The sequence below is a fragment of the Hyposmocoma kahamanoa genome, unplaced genomic scaffold (genome assembly GCF_003589595.1).
Source record: "Hyposmocoma kahamanoa isolate Upper Pololo Valley unplaced genomic scaffold, ASM358959v1 138, whole genome shotgun sequence".
Taxonomy (NCBI): Eukaryota; Metazoa; Arthropoda; class Insecta; order Lepidoptera; family Cosmopterigidae; genus Hyposmocoma; species Hyposmocoma kahamanoa.
The window spans coordinates 5145529-5167360 of NW_020653492.1; the positions used below are offsets into that span (position 1 = coordinate 5145529).

General features: G+C 36.8%; 1 protein-coding gene across 1 annotated transcript in view; it reads left to right on the forward strand.

Moving 5' to 3' along the window:
* The window catches only part of LOC113240437, a 22252-nt gene extending 1605 nt beyond the window's left edge, over window positions 1-20647 (forward strand). Inside the window, exons 2-10 of the mRNA XM_026477737.1 lie at window positions 686-857; window positions 1067-1194; window positions 4467-4555; window positions 8847-8945; window positions 10673-10840; window positions 12223-12359; window positions 15071-15185; window positions 16750-16920; window positions 20296-20647. Of these exons, the coding sequence (XP_026333522.1) occupies window positions 686-857; window positions 1067-1194; window positions 4467-4555; window positions 8847-8945; window positions 10673-10840; window positions 12223-12359; window positions 15071-15185; window positions 16750-16920; window positions 20296-20429 (1213 nt within the window). The 3' untranslated portion in view covers window positions 20430-20647. The remainder of the gene's footprint in view (window positions 1-685; window positions 858-1066; window positions 1195-4466; window positions 4556-8846; window positions 8946-10672; window positions 10841-12222; window positions 12360-15070; window positions 15186-16749; window positions 16921-20295) is intronic.
* Window positions 20648-21832: the final 1185 nt, after the last annotated feature.

The following is a 21832-nucleotide window of genomic DNA, read 5'->3' on the forward strand; positions in this document are numbered from 1 at the left end:
ATTTTGTGAAAAAGAGAGCCAGGTATTCAGTTCAGATATGTAAGCTGCAGTACTGCATATAAATTCAGGAGCAGTTTATCGTGTTTTCTTTATAACATTTTATTAAAAATAAGATTGAAATACTAGTTATGATGATCTTAATTTTATTTAACTGTAACTATTAATAATAGACGTCCTCTGTGGCCGAGTGGCATGCACACCGGTTTTCATGGTATCTCCATCTCTGAGGCCTGGGTTCAATCCCCGGCTAGGTTAACGTCGAAAACTTAGCTATTCTGTATTGTCTCGGGTCTGGGTGCTTGAGGTACAGTTGTTATTTCTGATTTCCATAAAATAAGTGCTTTAGCTACTTACTTTGGGATCAGAAAAACTTTATGTGATCTTGTTCTCTAATATATTATTGTTTACTTCACCGTTTCTGTTTTATAGCTCCGTGCATAAACATGAGGTTTTTTTTTTGTATTTAAATTGCAACCAGTATTTTTCACTATAAGCAAATGTGTTCCAGGTTCAATGGCGTGTAGTGTGTCCCTCTCCACTGGACATCTTTCTTTTTGAGTCATTTGCTACAGCTTCGTGCCATAAGCTGTGGCATCAGTGTATTATGATGCTCGTCTAGCTTAACAAACATGAGATCGCGCAACAACTTAAAAACTGAATAAAATGTTTTATCAATTTTTAACAGGAGATCATCACTATGCAGAAATATAAATGTCACAGAAGGTACTGGCAAAGAAAAGGAAAAGACACCTACGCGGGCAGAACAAAAGGAGGAGACCGTAACAGCAGCAGGAGACTCCGGTAACTCTGCTGCAGAAGTCACTCCAGTTGAGGATGATAGAAATACTGTTAAAAATGTGAGTAACTGAGTATATCAGAATTTATTATTGTAACCTTTGATTCATTTTGATAGAAATTACTACTAAACCCGAATCAAAAGAGGAGTCCGACACAACAACAGGACTTAGGTACTCTTGAAGCAGACTACATTAAAAAAATACTGAAAAAAAGGCAACTGTGCCAGCAAATTATTATCAATGGCCGAAATTGTGGATTCTCTTAACAGGTTGTTCAAGGCCGGCGAAGGTTCCAAGAGCTGCGGCGATGTATGCAGACCGAGGAGGAAGACGAGGGTGTGCTTGACGCAGCAGGGTCCATGGAACACCAGGCCTATGCACTAGAGCAGCCTTTTAAGTAAGTCTTGCCAAATATGCACCCCGCAAAAACTAATTTTAAATGAAAAATTTTGTTATTTTGTAAATCGAAATTTACGACAAAAATGTTGTTGCTCGTCTATATCTGCTGCCGCGTGAGAGAGAGATTTTCGATTTTATTTTGTTTTTAAAAAGTCTGGATTTTCTTGCAAATGCTAGGTTTTTTGCCTGTATTATTTAAAGCACAATGGCAATCTCCCATATAAATTTTTGTGAACATAATTTGTATGCGTCTATTTATGAAAAATTTGTGAAAATATAGATTTGAAATTCCTGGACAAATTTTGTTTTGGTGTTACTGTTCTGAGAAGTCAGCAATTAAAAGATCCAGTTTGAAGTTTTGGAGGTTATGTGTTACGTAATCGAATAAAATATATTTGTTTCATTATTATATCAAAATAAACGAGAGTTAATAGAAGCTGAATAGTGCAGTGGATATGTGACATCAGGAAAGTTCAGAGAAAATTATTTTGTATACTGGTATGATCAAAACGCATGAAGGTAAGCCATAACAAAAAAAATTGAGTTAATTAATAACATACCACAGACTATTGCACTGGTAACTCGGACATAAATTATTTTTTTGTAAAACTTGCCATCTATCCCTGATTTTGGGAACTTTTTTGTCAGTTTTACTATTTTCTCGCGTGGCATTTTGGAGAAAGTTGGAGAAATTATCCACTTTTTTTTTGTAATGAAGTAGCTAATCTTTTATTAGCTTATTACAAATCGATCGAAATAGTACATTTGATATTACGTGAACTAAATGTGGACCATATCCATACGCAGCTACTGAATTTCCTTTTTTGACTGCTAGATGTCACGCAACTCACGAACTGATAGTTGTAGTTATCAGTAATTAGTCATTAGACTTTCTTTTAAGTCTGATTTTATTTCCAGACTTAGATAGGCCGCTATTATAAATTGAAAAACTCGTTGTAATTAAGACATTTGAAGACATCGAGTATATAATCAGAAATAGAGCGGCAATAATGTAATGACTGATGAGTTGCCATCCATCCCTAGCAACTCGACCATTATACCAAACGGTACTGATATCACTTTTAAATATCAATTCTCGTTTGCACGGAAATCACAAATTAGAAAGCTGAAATAGTACAGCGCCAACAACTGACCTGTGTGTACATCTCCGTATATTCCAAAAATATTCTGTATTTTTTGTGATAATGATAATCTCTAATAACTATGGGGGGCTGTTCCATTCGGTGGTGTGGGAAAGACAGCAAAATATCTAATTACAAAACAAACGGAATCACATTTCATCGGTAATTAAATATTAAATTATCTAATTTTTCAATTTACGGCCATTATAGCAAAGTTCAAGTTAAACTGGTAGATTTGTAGTGAAATAACTGACGACACCCGTTAATTGTTTCGAATTCGGCCTGGCCAATCGGTGCGCAGTTGTCACCGCAATGGCAGTATAGTTTTCAAATAAATTAAATGATATTTCGTCTCAATTTCAGGTTATATACTCGATATTTGAAGACGCTAACGAATTAATTTTACCTATGATTTTGCCATATGTCGTTTCTCGTACAAGTCGAGCGATGTCATGCTAGCACTGCTTATCGCGATTGTAGATACCTTCTGATACACCTGTGTATAGATTTCTTTTTCTATCTTGGTTACTACGTCATCTTTCACACCACAATGCCCACTTACCACACTGTTCGGCAATTCGTCTTTAAAAGTACAATACAGCTTTGTTAGGAAAGAGAGCAGGTGGCATAGCACTGAAATTTTGCAATAAACTACCAGAAAATGTAAAATCTCTACTATTAGCATTATTCAAAAAAAATCTGACATTTATTTATTGATAAATGTTATTACGCTAGTAATGAATATGACAACATTTAATTACTTAATTGTATGGTATTTTAAGTTTTATTTTAATATAATTGCCTCGGTGGCCGAACGGTTACCACGCCGGACTGCCACGCAGAGGTCCCAGGTTCGATTGTCGGGCCGGGCCTACATTTATTTCTCTCGTGAGTTTGGGTGTAATTTGTGGTTGTCTATGTGTCCATGGCAACCGCGACACAGGGTTTCGCTAGTGCGGGACTATGTTGGGTGTGTGCGTTATTATTTATTATTATATTTAAACGTAAATCTGTAGGGCTATCACAAAAAGGCGCGACTTGCGCGAGAATGACATAAGGCGCGAGATATTATTTTTGACAAGAATTTATTTTGACATTTTCATGTTGGCGAACTATGGTGAACTTGTTTATGTTGCAAAATCTAATTTTATTGTACCATATTTATAAGAAATAAATGATATTCTTGTGTATTCTAATATTCCACAGCGTTCAATCTGCTTTTATGCTTTTTCTGCCACATCCAACACTCAACACTTACATTAGGGTTACTGTACAGCATACATTTGCTTGTGGTTGATAATCTGATTAAGATTTTAATACAGGTTGAGCATATTAGCCTTACTTGAATCTTCTTTACACGTAAACATTTGTCGTTACGCTGTGTCATGGAAGAAGAAAAACCTAGGACATTACAGCCTAAGAGTGTGTCCAGAGAAGCACCACCACCTTACCTACTTCTGTCGTCAAGCAGTAATGTGCAAAGCGTTATTGTTTCGGTTTTGAAGGGTAAGGGTGCTGTTGAACTTGCACAAGGGACTTGTCAAATCATGTCTCAGGTTGATGGGCTCATGGCAGTTCCCCTCAGACCTTTTTTTTTAAATAAAATGTAAGTGCGCATTTGACGTCCATCTCACCTGATGGAAAATGACGATGAGGTCGACGATCGAGCATGCACGCCTAAATAATCCCTATTCACTCTCGCCTTGAAAAGGCCCAAGTTATAACGTTCAGAGAGTAAGGGTCGTATTCTAGAACTCTATTCAATGCTCAAGTCAGGATTGCAATGGAAACACAAGCACTGGAAATACGACCCTAATAGCAAGGACTTGAGTATGATTTCGAGTGCTTTAAACCATACTCAAATCCTGACTTGAGCATTGAGTAGAGTTCTAGAATACGACCCTAAGTGTGCAGGCAAGGAATTCCACTCGATAGCCGTTCGCCATATGTCTGTATTTAAAGCTCTGAGTGGCACTGCAACTGTTATGGACAGGTGTGTCGCCGTGTTCGTCCCGTTATTTGGTATCATAAATAGAATCTTTTACAAATTTTCCTTCTAAAAATACACGAAATATATTTAGCTTCACGAGGCTTGCGAATTTATTATTGTTTCTTGTTAAAATTGCAGAATAATAGCACACGATACAATGAGTCTGCAAAGTATGACTTCACTTGGCAGAATAGGGAGAATACTCAGCGGTGCTTCAGAATCTCATCGTAAGTACAATTTGCGAGTGCATTGTGTTTAATATATTTTTATGAGCATTGTTTAGAACTGAATAATAGACGCGTGTCTGGCCCCAACCAGTACTGGGCCAACGTGGTGTACTATGCTGCCATACTTATCATAAACTAATGTAATCGAATTTTTAACGAAATTCAGTTATTAACATTACGTCGCCTTACTTTCTGAAACTTGTATTTTAACAGTTACGAAGTGCAAACAGTTGTAGAGCCACAAATAAGCGCGTTGGCAATATAAAAAGTGCAACAAGTCGTTCTGCACCGACAAAATATTGGTACAAATTTTTTGACACTGCTTGAACCCATTGTCCCCATTTGAGGACGGTATTTTTTTTCATATGAAATAAAATAAAATCTTTTTTTTCTTCATAATTTTCTCACAAGTAGGTTATTTTCTAAAGGTTCATAAAATATTAAGTTTTTTTTAACGCTAATTTCTATTTGGGCGTTAATGGGTTAACGCACAAAGTTACTGATATGCAAAAAATGCATTGTATATACAAAATTTTGCAGTCTAATTTCACATCACATTTCCTGTATATTCACACACTAGTATTTATCTATTCTTAAAGTAATTCATCCAATTTAACACACTAATGAGAAATTTAAAATAAATATAAAGATTTGCCATCTTCTGAATAATCATTCTTTAAAAGATACGAGTTTCAGAAAGTAAGGCATCGATATCTCAGCGACAGGAGATTTACAACCCCTTCTAATTGATTTTTTATTATCTTACTTATAGTCCTGTCGTTTTTGAAGACAGTAAAATGACAGTTCATTACGCAAAAGTGTTGCTCGCTTGCGAGCAGCTAGTGATTGCAGTCGATAAATATTCTATCGATTATCGATTGAATATTGGTCATGCTTATGGAATAAATAGCAGAACTTGTTTCATTTAACTGCCTCCGTGGCTGAACGGTTACTATACCTACGCAGAGGTCCCAGGTTCGATTCCCGGGCCGGGAGAAATATGTGTATGACATACATTTGTTTCTCTCGTGAGTTTAGGTGTAATTTGTGGTTGTCTGTGTGTGTCCACGGCACCCGCGACCTAGGGTTTCCCAAGTGCGGGGCTATGTTAAGTGCATTTTAAAAAAAAAGTGTGCGTTATTTGAATCATCCTCAACCCATTATTCATCCAAATTGAAAACAAGTTCATTTAAGTTGTCAATTTTTTAAGTTCATACAAATACGCACTGTATTTAGAACTGAGTTTATGAAAAATACAAAGAGGAGACATATTTTATACTTTTTAATTTTAATTCAATGTACATTATCAAATCCGGCTATTCTTGTTAAAATGTATGTGAATAAAAATTGATCGCGATACTATTAGACTAACTGTCAAAATAAGAACAAAGAAGGTAATAACGAAATTAGTAGTCATTAGAACGTCGTAACATTCACAGCACTGTCATTTTTGGCAGTAATTTATCTTCTTTGACAATCTATCGATAAAAGTATCGACAATAGCTATATAACTATTTAAAATTTTATGAAAGCTGTCAATCGTACAAATGTCATTTTACTCCGTCTTAAAAAACCATGCTATAGTCTCAGCACAGATTACTCAATAGTTACTACGTAACAGATCGTCACTCTCATACAAAATCGAAAATACCTGCGCTATAATAACCTTCTAAATGTGACTAATGACACCAAGCGCTCATTACGATGAAAAGGGAACCTAAACACGCGCTCATAGAAGTGAAAATAACGTTGCCCGCCGTGTGCACTCGTGCGGAGCCTGACTGCTCATATCGCATAATCTTGTGCGAGTGACACAAGACAATAAAACTTTAGTTGCCAATATCTCGATAGATAGACCGAAATGCAAATTTTGCGAAGGTAGTTATGATAGATAGCACAACAAAAATTTTAAAGTTTATTTTTAGTCAATTTACTACTTACCGTTTTGGAAAAAGTAATGGAACAAAAGTTGTTGTTTATGACATTAGTAATATAGCCCTGCAAGGTTGTTAATATTTTTGTTAATAGAGTTTTTGAATAGAGTTCCTTGTGAAAGAATTTGTCCAGGGAAGTACTGCCACCTTACCTATTTTTGCCGCCAAACAGGTGACTTATTAACTTATGTCTCAGGGTGACGGGCGCAGTGGCAGTGCCCCTCAGATCTTAGTGATATTTAAAGCTCTGAGTGGCACCGCAACTGTTACGGACAGGCGTGTTGCTTACCTTCAGGCGCACGACTTGCTCGTCCCGTCACTTGATATTATTAAAAAAAAATACAAGTAACCCTGTGTATGTTACAAAATGTGTATATGGTATAGTATATTTATTTTATACCATATAAATTAACTATCAAATTTGGCTTATGGTATTTTGTTATTATAACAAATAACAATAGGTTATTGTTTTTTTTCCTCATTGCCTCAATTGTTAATTGGCAGATTATACCTTATGCTATTAAGTCCGCCTTTTCTACTTTATTGTATTGTGCAAAAAAGTTTAAATAATTAATTTAAGGAGCAATATATATTCTTTAATAAGATACCGGTTGATTTTTAACCGACTTTAAAAAGAGGAGGAGGTTCTCAATTAGACTGTATGTTTTTTTTTTGTGTATGTACGCGATAACTCCGGTATTTATGAACCGATTTTCATGATTCTTTTTTTGTTGGAAAGAGAGTACCTCCATAGTGATCCCATTTCATTTTGAAGAAAATCATCCACCTCTAAGGGTGGCTGATAACGCATGAATCATTTTTATAATTAGCGCCTAAATTTTACTTAAGGAGCAATTATTGTAATGGTTGGTTTTGCTATTCTCCAATTCAAGGCGTTTTTCTCTCTCAATATACTTTGAGTAGTGAGAACCGATTTTTATTATCTCCAGTATCAAGTCCTGTATAGTGGCGAACTAGGGGATATTTCAATGAAACTTAGCAAATAGATGTAATTCTACGTACTTTTGAGGTCGGTTTTTTTAGTACTCTGTACTGAGATTATTATTTTATTAATTTTTGATTATTTTTGTCGATTTTTATATTTTATTGTAATTTTTAATTTTATTTCAATAATAATGAGTTTTGTTTTCCTTTAAGTTATTTATTTTTGGTTACAATTATGTTATTACTAGTTTTTAATTTTTAAATTTTATTTACTGATTTATAATTTCAATGTTTTAATTGTGTGTTTTGTTTGTTGGGCCCTAAATAAATTATTTGATTTGATATTCAAAATTTGCCTTTGACGCGGTTTACAACTATAGTAAAACAAAAACTTTATACTAAATATTATTATACAGCTTCTGGTAACTTGGATGACAAAAGCCGTGGTAGTGCCCCTTTAGCTTTTGCGGATTGTCTCGATCTATGATGTTTGCAATAAATACTGTAAATGATAAATGTATAAAAATTTTTATTTACAAAGAACAACGTTTCTTGCTCATTCTTCTCGGGAGGATCTGCCTTATGTATGAGCGGTAGAGTTAAATAAACCAATGTGACGATTTCAAAAGTAGATTGCTTATTTATGAAATAAAGGTTATTTGACATTGACTTTAAATAGTCAATGGCAGTAGAGCTCCTCAACTCCTCCTCCACCTTATCAATTTTTGCCGCCAAGCAGTAATATCAGCATTACTGCGTTCCGATTTAGTAGGGTAAGGGTGCTGGTGAAATTACAGGCACATGGGACTTGTCAACTTAATTCTCAGGATGATGGGAGCAGTAACAATGCCTCTGAGATCTTTGCGATTTAAAGCTCTGAGTGGCACTGCAACTGTTTTGGACAGGCGTGTAGCCATCAGGCGCAGGAATTGTTCATATTAATAATATTATAAAAAAAAAAAATTAACTGCCTCCGTGGCCGAACAGTTACCATGCCTGAGTGCCACGCAGAGGCCCCAGTTTGGATTCCCGGACCGGGAGAAATATTTGTGAGTTTTGAGTGTAATTTGTGGTTGTCTATGTGTGTATCCACGCCCCGCTACAGTGTTTCCCTAGTCTGGGGCTATGTTGAGTAACGCAATAACGCAATAATAACGCACACACTCAACATAGCCCCCCACTAGGGAAACCCTGTGTCGCGGGTGCCATGGAAACACACATAGACAACCACAAATTACACCCAAACTCACGAGAGAAATAAATGTAGGCCTTACAAATATTTCTCCCGACCCGGGAATCGAACCTGGGACCTCCGCGTGGCAGTCCGGCATGGTAACCGTTCGGCCACAGAGGCAGTTTAAAGTGCGTTATTATTATAATAAAAACACGATTCGTGCATATATTTCTTACAGCCAACATCCGCGATACGGCGCCGGCGCTCTCCCTGTCTTCAAGGGAACCTTCTACGATCTCCGATGACCCGTTGCCCAACGACAATAGACAACCAAACGGTATGTTATATCTGTTTAAGCAACTGTTAGTTGTGCACTGCGCAACGGGAAGTGAGCGTGCCTACAGCTCCGGTACCTATCTGGAAAATAGGGAGGGTACTATAAGTGCACCCGGGGCGGCTCACCCGAGGCAGTAGCCTCTTGAGAGCCGGATGGGGTCGACGATGGAGCATGCACACCTCAATAATGCTTATTCACCTAAATAATGCTTAAACACACTTAACTGACTCCGTGGCCGAACGGTTACCATGGTGGTCTGCCACGCAGAGGTCCCGGGTTCGATTCCCGGGCCGGGAGAAATATTCGTATAGCCTACATTTATTTCTCTCGTAAGTTTCGCTGTAATTTGTGATTGTCTATGTGTCGCGATACAGGGTTTCTCTAGTGCGTATCTATAAGTGTACGCGCTATTCAATATTTGGACATAGTTATGCAAACTAGGACCTCTACAAACTAGGATCAACAAATACTTGAAAAATCATTGTTCTAAATACGTGCTGCGTCTTCGATTTAGTTAATCGCATTAGTGCCGAAGTTCCCACCATTAAACAGCGCTTCTTACGTCATCGGATGTACAAAAAATGTGACACGTTTGGTTTGCATATAGAACTTTTGCATATAGAGATTTACTTCTTTGTTCCTTCTTCTTTTACTTCTTTTCTTTACTGTCAAATAAGTAATACTCGAGCAAATTTAAAAGTCTATGTCAAATATGAAGTTTCATTTGCATCATGTATATTTTATTTTGGTCAAATATTACCATCGATTATATAACCAGAAATAGAGACGAAATGTCATTTAATTTGTTTGAAAACTATTCTGCCAAATCGTTACGGTGATAACTGCGCTCCAATTGGCCAGCCCGAATTCGAAACAGTTGACGAGTGTCGTCAATTGTTTCACTTCAAATCGACCAGTTTAACTTGAGCTTTGATTAGATGTTTTGCTGTTTTTCCAACACCACCGAATGGAACTGCCCCCCATTGTTAGAGATATTATATTTATTACAATAAATACAGAATATTTTCGGAATACATGGCGACGTACACACAGGTCAGTTGTTGGCGCTGTACTATTTCAGCTTTCTAATTTGTGATTTCAGCGCAAACGAGACTTGATATTTAAAAGTGAGGCCCATTTGCCTGAAGAGTATCTATTTCGGGTTATATACTCTATGAGTATTAGAAAGAAAGAAGAAAGAAAAATAATTTATTTGGCAACATTTTACAATAAATAATACAAAACAAACACAATCATACATTATATGCTACCAAAACGGTCACCACTCAGCTTTGTGTAATGAGACGTTGAAGAATGCCTCATTACGCTGGTTTTCAGTGGCACCATAAATGGACAAAAAGAAAGATGGCGCCTCGTCCAAGCAGGCGGTAAGATAAAATAATAAAAAAAAGAAATATAAAGATTAGGTATAAGACTTAATTACAAATATAAATCAAAACTTACAATATTAAACAAAACCATAAACTAATCCTAACATAGATACATAATAATAAAAATGCAATAAATACCAAAAATGTGATTATAATGTAGTGTAAGTGAGGTGAGTATACGTAGTGTAAGTGAGGTGAGTATATGTAGTGTAAGTGAGGTGATTAGTGTTAACACATTGTATTACTTATTTGACAGTAATTAAATAACGAGAACGAGAGTACAGGGCCAGTACATCCTGCTATGGTTTTGGGGACTCAAATTACCTTTTCGATTAGTTCTAGCAATGGCAGAACCAGACGTTATAGCGAGCACGAAAGCAAACAGCCTGAAACAGAACCGGGGGTCCTCTGCTGCCATAGTCGCAATGTCGGGCAGCAGCAGCGCCGAGCCGCGGCCGGCCAGTGTGGCCGGACCCGTAGCCCCGCCCAGAAAGAAGAAGCGCAGTAAGTATGATGTTATTGTATCACTTTATAAATAGCATACTTTATTACTGTTGCCTCCTATTTGACTGCCTCAATGGCCGAACGGTTACCAAGCCGGACTGTCACACAGAGGTCCCAGGTTCAATTCCCGGGCCGGGAGAAATGTATGTATGGCCTACATTTGCTTCTCTCGTGATGATTTGGGTGTAATTTGTGGTTGTCCATGGCACCCGCGATACAGGGTTTTCCTAGTGCGGGGCTATGTTGAGTGTGTGCGTTATTGTTGTTAGTATTATTGCATTAAGCCGAGGTATTTGAATGCGAGACTGGATTTCAAGAGGTGAGTTTAATTAAACTTAATATGAATAATATAAGAACAGGTGGAGAAAATTTGGCACAAATCCGACGTTGACAAGCGCCCGATGGCGACTGACGGGGCAGTGGTCGGCGCTGCGTGTCCTTAACCCGCTGTGTAATTTTCAAGTTTTCTGATAAATGTGAATTTAATAACTATAAGGATTCAGCTGAATATCAAAATTTATCATTAAATATCAAAGTACTTAACGAGAAATATCTCCATATTATATATTTTTTTATAACACCAAATGTGGACAAACAACTTGTGCCTACAACCTGATGGTCAGCAAGACGCCTATCCATAACAGTTACAGTGCCATTCAGAGGTTTAGTTACCCTGAGACATAAGTCGACAAGTCCCATGTGCCTGTAAGTTCACCAGCGCCCTTACCATTAAAAAACCGGAACACAGTAATGCTGACATTACTGCTTGACGGCAGAAATAGATAAGGTGGCAGTACTTCACTGGACGAACTCCATGTTTTTTCGATAGATGGATTAACGTATTCAAAATATTTAATATCTAGCGGCAGCGTCACCATTATATAGTGCTAGATGAGTCACAGCAGAAAGAAGCGGGAAAAATCGTTTTGCAAATACTGTGTTACGAAAAATGTACGATACACATATTGTCTAATGAATTTCCGATGAATCCGGTTTCGTGCAATTTCCGGTTTAATAACGAGCACACACTCACCAGGGAAACCCTGTATCGCTGATACCATGAACACATACATGGACAGCCACCCGGCCCGGGAATCGAACCCCGGACCTCTGCGTGGCAGTCCATCGTGGTAACCGTTCGGCCACCGAAGCAATTTAATTTTTCATTAAAACTTGACAAATAGATGTAATTTCACGAGCTTTTGAAGTCTTTTTTTTTTTGTATAAATAGGTTATATTATATAATCTGCTAAAAAAGAGCGCTCCCCTTCTACCCTTCTACCGAACTGAAGTGAACGGACGGCGCGCCGGTTGCATTTGTCGGCGGCGGCGGCACTCATATCTACTCTGTACTGAGATAGTCATGAATAATAATTTTGTAGACAAGTTGCATGGGTCGCAGTCGCTGTCGATGGCGGACGGTGATAACCTGAGCATCTGCACCACCGACACGGACGAGTACCACTACGTCGCGCGGCGGCCGCTCGACAAGCCGCAGCTCGAGAACCTGCACGTTGAGGTTATTTTCACTTACATAGCTCTTAACTCCCTGCCTTCGTCCCATCATTTGGAGCTATTAGCACATCCAATTTTTGTATGTAAACTAACTCTGTCTGATGGCGCTAGGAAATGCGCCACGCGTTTACTTACTTCGCAATAATAAATGACCTCAAATCTAATAGAAATTGAGTGTCAAAATAATCAAATATTTCAATACTATTATTTAACCTTTGACATATGCATGCCTCCAATGTACCGGAATTATTGACATACAACCGTAGACAAAATAATGTAATACTTCCTGGACTCTTTTATTTTTTAATTTTAGTGAAGCGACGTGCTTTTTGCCTCCAATATATATCGAGCCAACAGATTATGTATCGAAGATTATTCAAGTTGATAAATTTTGGTACCTGTCTAATAAATTATAAGGGAATGAAAGAAATTATAAATAATTATAATAAGTTTTCGTAAAATACAAAGTCGGTTTATTTACTCTCATTAACATTAATTATTCATTCTTGAACCCACTCACATTTACCATTTAAACTTCTTCATAAATAAAATCGCTTGTTATGAAAAAATCGAATCGGAAACGCATTGGGACATCACTAATTGATCAGAATTCGAGCTATCAAGAGTTAAATAAATGCTTAGACGGAGTATAATTATTGTTTACAAATTGATTGCAATGTACAAACAAAACAATCTTTCCATTTTGTATCTAAACCAATAACTAGTCTAATCGACGAGGTTATCAGAATAATTTGTAAATAGCTAATAATAATTAGAAAAGAACATGTTGCCAAATGTTACACCTTACAAGACAATAGTAAAAATAATGACATTTTATTACATTACGTTTAGTAGTAGCAACTATCTCCGACATATATATTTTGACAAGCAGCATTAGAGAAAAAAGAGTAAATTGAGTTTTGAAAGACCCGCCCAAGAAATTGTCGTCTGTATGATGTATTTCCTGTATAAAACCGATATTGTTTGATAAATTAATTAGTGTCTTCAGTTTAATGGCCTTGGTTACGTGCTATTTAGAGATTATTTAGTCATTATTCCAACTTAATGCTTAATAGTTTTTTAAATGTAAAAATATCTCCATAAACAGTTCCTAATATAACTTATTAGGTAATTAAATTACATTTACTCACTCTAATGTATGTAATTGCTTTGTAAGTAACATTATTTAATTTCATATTGTTTTATAATTAATGTTAATTAGATTTTAGGATTTTTTCGTCTTTATTAACTTTTCGCATATATATTGTACACTCTTAAAGCTCATGAATAGAATAGAATATGATAGAATAGAATAGAATAGCATTTATTTCTTGTAAATGTGATAATCAATAAAAGCAGATGTTACAAAATTGAAAACAAGTTCAGTATATTTTGCAACAAGCGGCATAGAAATATTAAAATAATAGTAATTCCGTTAAAATGACAAAATAAATTTCTATCAAAATGCGTGGTATATTTCATATTAAACTTCGCACATAAATACCGAAAAACTCAGAGGCGCGAGCCCAGTTCGAACCCACGTCCTTTGCTTGAAAGGCAGTAGGTCAAACCATTAGCCTTCGCTACGATAAGCGAAAAGAATCTAGCCTTATTTCAAAATCTAATTAAATAATTTCTTTGTAGTAGGTTAAAATGTCGTTACAACGCATTTTGAGTCTGTCTTGAGGCATGCAAAGGTTTTTATAATAAATAAATTAGACGTTGTAATTATTATATTTTTTATATAATTATTAATTAATATATTTGTGATTGTTACACTGTACCCATGCAGTCCAATTACTCACAAAACCAAGTAATAAAATATAATAATATAAGGTCAGTCTTTATTTCGATTCGTCCTACGTAGTCTGTCGTAAACCACATAAATAGGTGCATTTTTCATAAATTACTTCATTTTTATTTAGGTCTATTATATTAAGCAGTGAAATTATAAAGCAGGAAAAATAATAAAAATCATTTATTGCAGACAATTTACAATCCACTTTTGTTAGTACACTTACAAATTATTTATTCTTCTGTTAATACAAACATTACAGAATAAAAGTAAAATGAATGAACGAATGAATGAAATGACTATATGGTACCTACTAAGTTCATCATTCTCCCAGGACGTGAAGTTCGTTGAATCTAGCAAGTAGATCGGAGTCCCATCTAATCCCTATCATTTTAAGAACTCAGTTTGAGCTGTAATAATGAGTATATCGACTGTGAACTGGCAACCAGTACTATCTCAATTTTGACAATTTTACATTGACTTTACAGGTGAAGGAAAAAAATGTTTGCGTCATTTATATAGCATCTGGTTTATTAAATAAAAATACGTAGTGTATGTGTGATAAAAATATTTAAAAACTTTAATTGCAGCACCTCAAGAATCGCAGGTATTATCTTCATTTTAGTCCTTTCAATAGACGTTCACCTTTCAGTTGTGAATTTAGGCTTACGATTCTTTACGTAGTAGGAGGGATCGATTTTATCTATACCATTTTTTTAAAACTTCTTGGCATTCGGAGAACGCGTCCAATCATTCTTCGACCTGACACTGTCTGGACCAATGAGGAGACGGGAAATGCAGTTGACCAATCAAGAGCGCATTCCTCCCGCATCCCGCAAATCACGCTGAGATTGTTGATCGAGAGTCTTCCTTTTGAGAAGACCTTGTTTATGCTATTATAATGATAATTTTTGTTCTAGCCGCTGCCATTGAATCTCCTGAACCAAACCATGGCGTTGCCCAGCCCAGCGAGCACGATAGAGTCGCTTACGAGGGAATTTCAAGATTCGCTTGAGCTGTCGCATTCTAAATACGGTACATAAGTGAACACCTCTTCAGTTTTACGGCGGCGGATCGGCAGTAACGTAAAGACGCGGTGTTAATATCGCATATTCTCTTATACATTTCATAGTACATACCGACGCTATGCCGCGGTGTCACTGACCTTACCGACGCGTTCCTCTTTAATGTAATATCAAGGGATAGTCTCCACCCCTCCGACGTAAAGTATCGTATGTCGAAATTGCCAAGTTTACAGAGGAGCCTTTTAAATATTCTGAATTCACTGAAATAAGCACAATACGTGACTTTAGCATTTATCAGTTTTATTCGACAAAGCTCGCTACTCACATAGAGTATTATAAAATCCTAGCTTTCGAGCTTTGCCGAATAAAACGGAGAACTTTAAAACGCTTCCCTGTAAACTTGGCAATTACGACATACGATACTTTACGTAGGAGGGGTCGATCTGATCGCCATTAATACAAACAATAGTATATTATTGCAGAGGTCGGGAAGTAAGGGATTGCTGGACGAGTATGAGTTACTAGGACGAACGCTAACGAAGCCTTGTATTAATACGAGTCAAGCAATCCCCTTTCCCGCCGAAGCATGTATAGTATTTTTCTCAAACAATGTGAGGAAATAATAAAAGACTAAAAAGAGGGAAATATTAAAAGTAATATTTGACATGTAACGACAATTGCTAAATGAAAGTGTTATTGTTTTCCCAGGCACATTAATAGTAGTCTGCTGAACTTCTGACGATGTGTTTGAATGTGTGTCTGTTACTGTATTTTCGTTATCGCTCTTCTCACTAGCACTCATTTTCGCGACCAAAATATAAAAAAGGCGAAAAATCAAAAGAATGCCAAAACAGTTTAAATTTTACCGTCATTTTCTTTTTTTTTTTTTGAAGTATGCGGTACAGGTAGGTATTTTTAATTTTCCCAACTATGAACACTGGGTAACTGGCTGAATGAGTTTTTCTTTTGCCTATTTACGTATTTCATTATTAGTAGGTAGATTTAAAAGTTTATAGAAGTGAACAGTAATGAATTTTCATACTCTCTTTGCAGACTCAAGCGTTTTTGGTTTGAAGCTTACAAAATCGTAAAAACGTTTAAGCGCGTAGACTTTTATGTTAAAAAAGCTTCCAACGTTGTGTGCGTAGTGAAAAACATGAGTAGACCACTAAAGGTTTTAAGTTTTATTTTTAAAATTATAATTCACATTGATGAATTCATTTGTTTAGGAAACATAGATGGCGGGACTTGAAACAATAAATTTGGTGCAATTACAGGCACATGGGACATTTCAACTTATGTTTCAGGGTGACGAGCGCAGTGGCAGTGCCCCTCAAATCTTGACAGGCGCACGACTTGTCACTTGATATTATAAAAAAAGCGTGTTGTAAAAAATTAAGTTGTCGAGAATTGAACTGACCAACGATTACGCTTAAATTGAAAAGCGTGCTTAAATTTTTATTTTCAAAGCTAACTATTTTAACTGTTTTTCGTTTAAGCGCCCACCTCAAATGCGATGTAATCGTCTAATTGTTAGAATAATAAATTTTCTGGATGTTCCCGCACTCGGCCAGCGCTGGACCGGTCGTCGAACGGCGTGCACGAGTCGCGGTCCCTCGAGCGGTCGCGCGGCAGCGGCTCGGGCTCGTCACGCGGCAGCACCGCGCCGAGGCCGCCGCCGCCCCTGCACCAGCACCAGCAGCACCAGCCGCCGGACTCGCTGCATATCACCGACGTCGTCCGGGGTACGCCACACTTCAACTTTCTAAAAATAGATTGAAATTACTTTTGAAAGATCTTGTTACAGGTATACATTGCCCTTTGACTTTAGGCGGCTAACAAGAACTGTCATTTTTATTCCTCGTGTTAATGTAGTATCACTATTTTGTGTCAAAAATAGTACATTATTGCAGGGGCCGGGAAGTAAGGGATTGCTGGATGAGTATGAGTAATTAATACCTTGTATTAATCAAGCAATCTTCGTTCCCGCCGAGTCGTATATAGTGCTTTTCTAAAACAATGTGAGGAAATAATAAAAGATTGAAGGGAAAAAGATGTATAATACATAAAATTTTAAAAATATTAATTAAAATTGAAAGTAATATTTGACATGTTTAGACAATTGGTAATAGGAAATGTTATTGTTTTCCAGGGACATTAATAGTAGAACTTCTGATGATGTGCTTAAATGTGTATCTATTACTGTATTTTCGTAATTGCTCTTTTCACTAGAACTCATTTTCGATTTTCAATTTCACGAAAACAAAAACGAAACGAAAAAACAGAAAAAAATACCAAAACACTTTAGTTTATTGTACCGCATTTTGTTAAAGTAAGCAGTACGGGTAGGTATTTTAATTCTCGCAATTACCAGAGCTCCGTCATTCTCTGGAGGTTACGCGATAAGTGCCTACCGATGAGTGTATCGCCGACAGTGCAAGCGCTCAAACAAATCTTTCATTTACATTAGAATTCTTGTACAACCTCAGCATTCGGTTCCGCACGACTGCACACGGCGGGCAACGTTATTTTCACTTCTATGAGCGCGGGCTTATGTTCCTTTTTCCTCGTAGTGAGCGCCTGGTGTCATTAGTCAGATTTTGTATTATAGCGTAGGTATTTTCGATTTCGTATCAAAATGATGTATCTGTAATGTAGTAACTATTTATATATACAGTTGGCTGTAAGAGTTTTTCTTTAGTTGATAGATTTAAAAGTTCAGAGCAGCGGATAGTAATGGATTTTCGTATTACCTCAGTACAGTATCTATATTTCTGGCATTGAGCGCATTCAGTAAAAAATTAGGAAGCTATTAAGAGGGAGCAGAGGAAAAATTCCTAATCTTCGATTTGATTTTAGAGGGGTATCCACTTTAAAGTTAAAAATAAAATATTGTATGAGTAACTACACGATATATTCAAGCATAGACACTAATCAGAAACATAAAACAATAAAGTTTCCTCGATAGATAAAAATCACGAAATGACCTCTAATTTTCAAATTTTTTCGATTCATCCTCGAAATGCTTGAGGTTATTAGGACAAAAATTAGATAATTAATTATATTTATGCATGATCGACAACTGTTACTACGGATTTTTTTCTAATCCCTTTAGTTTTAGAGTTATTCCGCTAAAACGAATTTGGTACTTTTAATGCGCAAAATTCAACATCTCCTGTTGCATGTCACGCGAACTTCAGGCATATGTTTGTTCCACAAATTTGGGCAGAGCCAACGTCAAAACTTTTTTGGCATGCTTCCTCTTAAGTTATAGGCATCCGTCGTTTCCTAATCATGACATAGTTACACTGGGAAAACGACGCGCCGCGAAGGACCAAATCTTACTATATAATATTTTGAGAAATAAGATTGAAGCTTTTTATTACATAATATTAATTTGAGATGTCCTGGATCTAATTCTCGTTTGAAAAGTGTCTTTTGTGTGCCTTTGTAAAACTAAATATTGAAGTAACGCTTTCTTGTTTAGAGCTTGTAATGCGTACAATAAGAATCATTTAGATGTATATATATTTTATTTGTCCGTTTCAAAATTTGTCAAGTCCATTTATGAACAATAATGTATGTTATTTGTTTTTTAGTTTATTTATTTTTATTTACTTTGTGTTAAAAAAAATAACAAGTAGTTTTTCGTTCTTTTTTAAGTTACGTTTATTCGTGGAAACTTTCTGGTTTAAGTAATAACTTTTGTACTATAATCTTGTAAACAAAGTAAATACTGTTTGTTTTCCAAATAATAAAAAATAATAATTATAATACCTTGCAGGCTTTGGCCGGGAAGAAGTTGCACGATTCGTAAATGACAAACTTTCCGTGTTAATTTTTAGAAAGTAATGCAAACATTTCCGACTATATTTGAGAAAATTACAGTTTCATAAATGTACTGTGACGCTAGTGTAAAAATGTTAATTTTTTTATTCATCACACTTGCTCGTAAATGGTATTATTGCCTGGCTACCTTGACTATAATGCACCGAATAAAGCTCACGGGTCTTTTTTGCTTTCCATTACAGCCATAGTCGGTAAAGATATTTTTTTTAAATTTGTAGCACAATATACTTCCTTACATAAGCCAGGTTCAAGTTCAAGTAAGGAGGTTAAGTTAAGTTCAAAATTAAAATATTCGCTTAAAATGTTTTCTTAACAGGAATTTAATTGTAATTTCGCCATATATTACTTAAATACTTATTGTTAAGAGGGAGCATGCCAAAAAAGTTTTGATGTTGGCTCCGCCCAAATTTGTGAAACAAATATATGCCTGAAGTTCGCGTGACATGTGACAGGAGATGTTGAATTTTGCGCATTAAAAGTACCAGATTCGTTTTAGCGGAATAACTCTAAAACTAAAGGGATTAAAAAAATCTGTAGTGACAGTTCTCGATCATGCATAAATATAATTAATTATCTAATTTTTGTCCTAATAACCTGTAGCATTTCGAGGATGAATCGAAAAAATGTGAAAATTATAGGTCATTTCGTGATTTTTATATATCGAGGAAACTTTATTGTTTTATGTTTCTGATTAATGTCTATGCTTGAATATCGTGTAGTTACTCATACAATATTTTATTTTTAACTTTAAAGTGGATATACCCCTCTAAAATCAAATCGAAGATTAGGAATTTTTCCTCTGCTCTCTCTTAAGAATATCTTATAGTAGAGTTTAATTATTTTGTGTATAAAGATTTATCAAATTTTTTTGTACAATTTGTCATCGCTGATGCGTCTTTGCTTGTTACAACATTTTAGTTTGAGTTGTATTATTTATGGCAGAATAGCAAGCTGGCTATCTGTCCATAAAAAAAAATCCATAATTGTTTGTGTTGTTAACCATTATTCATACAAGAAATAAACATTGTATGTGTCACGGACGTTAAAAAAACATAGAAAACTCGAGTTATTCAAGTCCTTAGTCTTAGCCTTCGGGCTTCAAGCAGACTTCATTAGTAATTTCTTATTTACCGTCCAGTTAATATAGACTGTACTATTTAAGTAATAGAGATCTATTACGGCTCGTATTGTTGATTGCCTGAATAAAGACGCTCGTATATAACATAATTTATTGTATCACCGTTTAATAATCAAAACTTATTTGATTACAGGCGAGTACGTAGTTCGACCGCAAGACGACGACAGAGCGCGCAGCGGCGGGACTAGAACTCACAGTGAAAGTCGTACGGCCCCAACGACGGGCCATTCCAGCCTCGGTTCATCCGCTACGAGGTACGATCGTTAGAAATCGTCGAGTATATAACCAGATATAGAGACGAAATAAGGGCTATACGTTCCAGGTAACTCATCAGTGGTACATCACTTATAAATCGACCCCTCCTAAGTAAAGTATCGTATGTTGAAATTAACAACTTTACATGGGAGCGTTTTAAAGTTTTCAATTCACTGAAATGAGTCTAATTTTAAAATAAATTGTGGTTGTTCATCTAACCGACGAATCTGGGATTTTATAATACTCTATGTGAGAACGAGCTTTACCGAATAAAACTGAGAAATGCTAAAGTCACGTGTTATGTTTAACTTTAAAACGCTCCCCTGTAAACTTGGCAATTTCGACATACGATACTTTACGTAGGAGGGGTCGAAATATCAACTCTCGTTTGCATTGAAATAGTATAGCGCTAACAACTGACCTGTGTGTATATTCCAAAAATATTCTGTGTTTATTGTAATAAAGACAATAGTATCTCTAACAATGGTGTGCTGTTCCACTCGGTGGTGTGGGGAAAAACAACAAAACATCTAATTACGAAACAAACTGAATCAATTTCCACCGGTAATTAAATATAAAATATGTAATTTTGCAATTTTCGTCCGTTATAACGAGGTTCAAGTTAACTGGTCGCTTTGAAGTGAAACAATCGACGACGAAAGTCAATTGTTTCGAATTCGGGCTGTAACGCTATGGTAGAATAGTTTGTAAGAAACATTGACTTACACATAAATGGACGACGGGTCTAATACAGAAACAACGAAAAAAATGTCCCAAGTCAACCTATTTAAACGTAGTGACATGTCAAGGAATATGAAAAAGCTAAAACGTTGAATTTAAATTATAATGTCATCGCAGTACTGTCTAAATTTGCTTGCTTCGCTGTCAGTCGAACAAACGAAGACTAAAGCGTGAATGACGCTCTGTATACGATTTGAACGCCCTACAAGTTCGGACACTTTGGAGCGCGGACCCGACGCCCATATAATTGTAAGTCAATGGTAAGAACGACATTTCGTCTCCCCTCTGGCGCGCCTCGCCGGAGACGAGAGCCGGGCCTCGGGCACAAGTGACGAGTCGCAGGCGCGGCGCGGACGGCGCGGGCGGCGCGGGCTCGCGGCGGCGCTCGGCGGGCGACGAGGCGGCGCTGGCGCTGGGCGCCGTGCGCACGCGCACCACCTCGGGCCAGCGCCTCACCGACCTGGAGATCCTGGAGCAGGTCACGGTGCTGAACCTCGACACGGGTGAGGGCGTCGCTCCGCGGCGCGAACGGTGGCCGACCTCCAGTCTCTGATCGGGATCGCTCTCGCAGGCGAGCGCGTGCCGCTGAGCATCGCCGAGCACAAGATCCCGCAGTGCATCAACCCCTTGAGCTTGCACATCATGCGCCTCACGTCGGAGTACGTCGGCCGCGC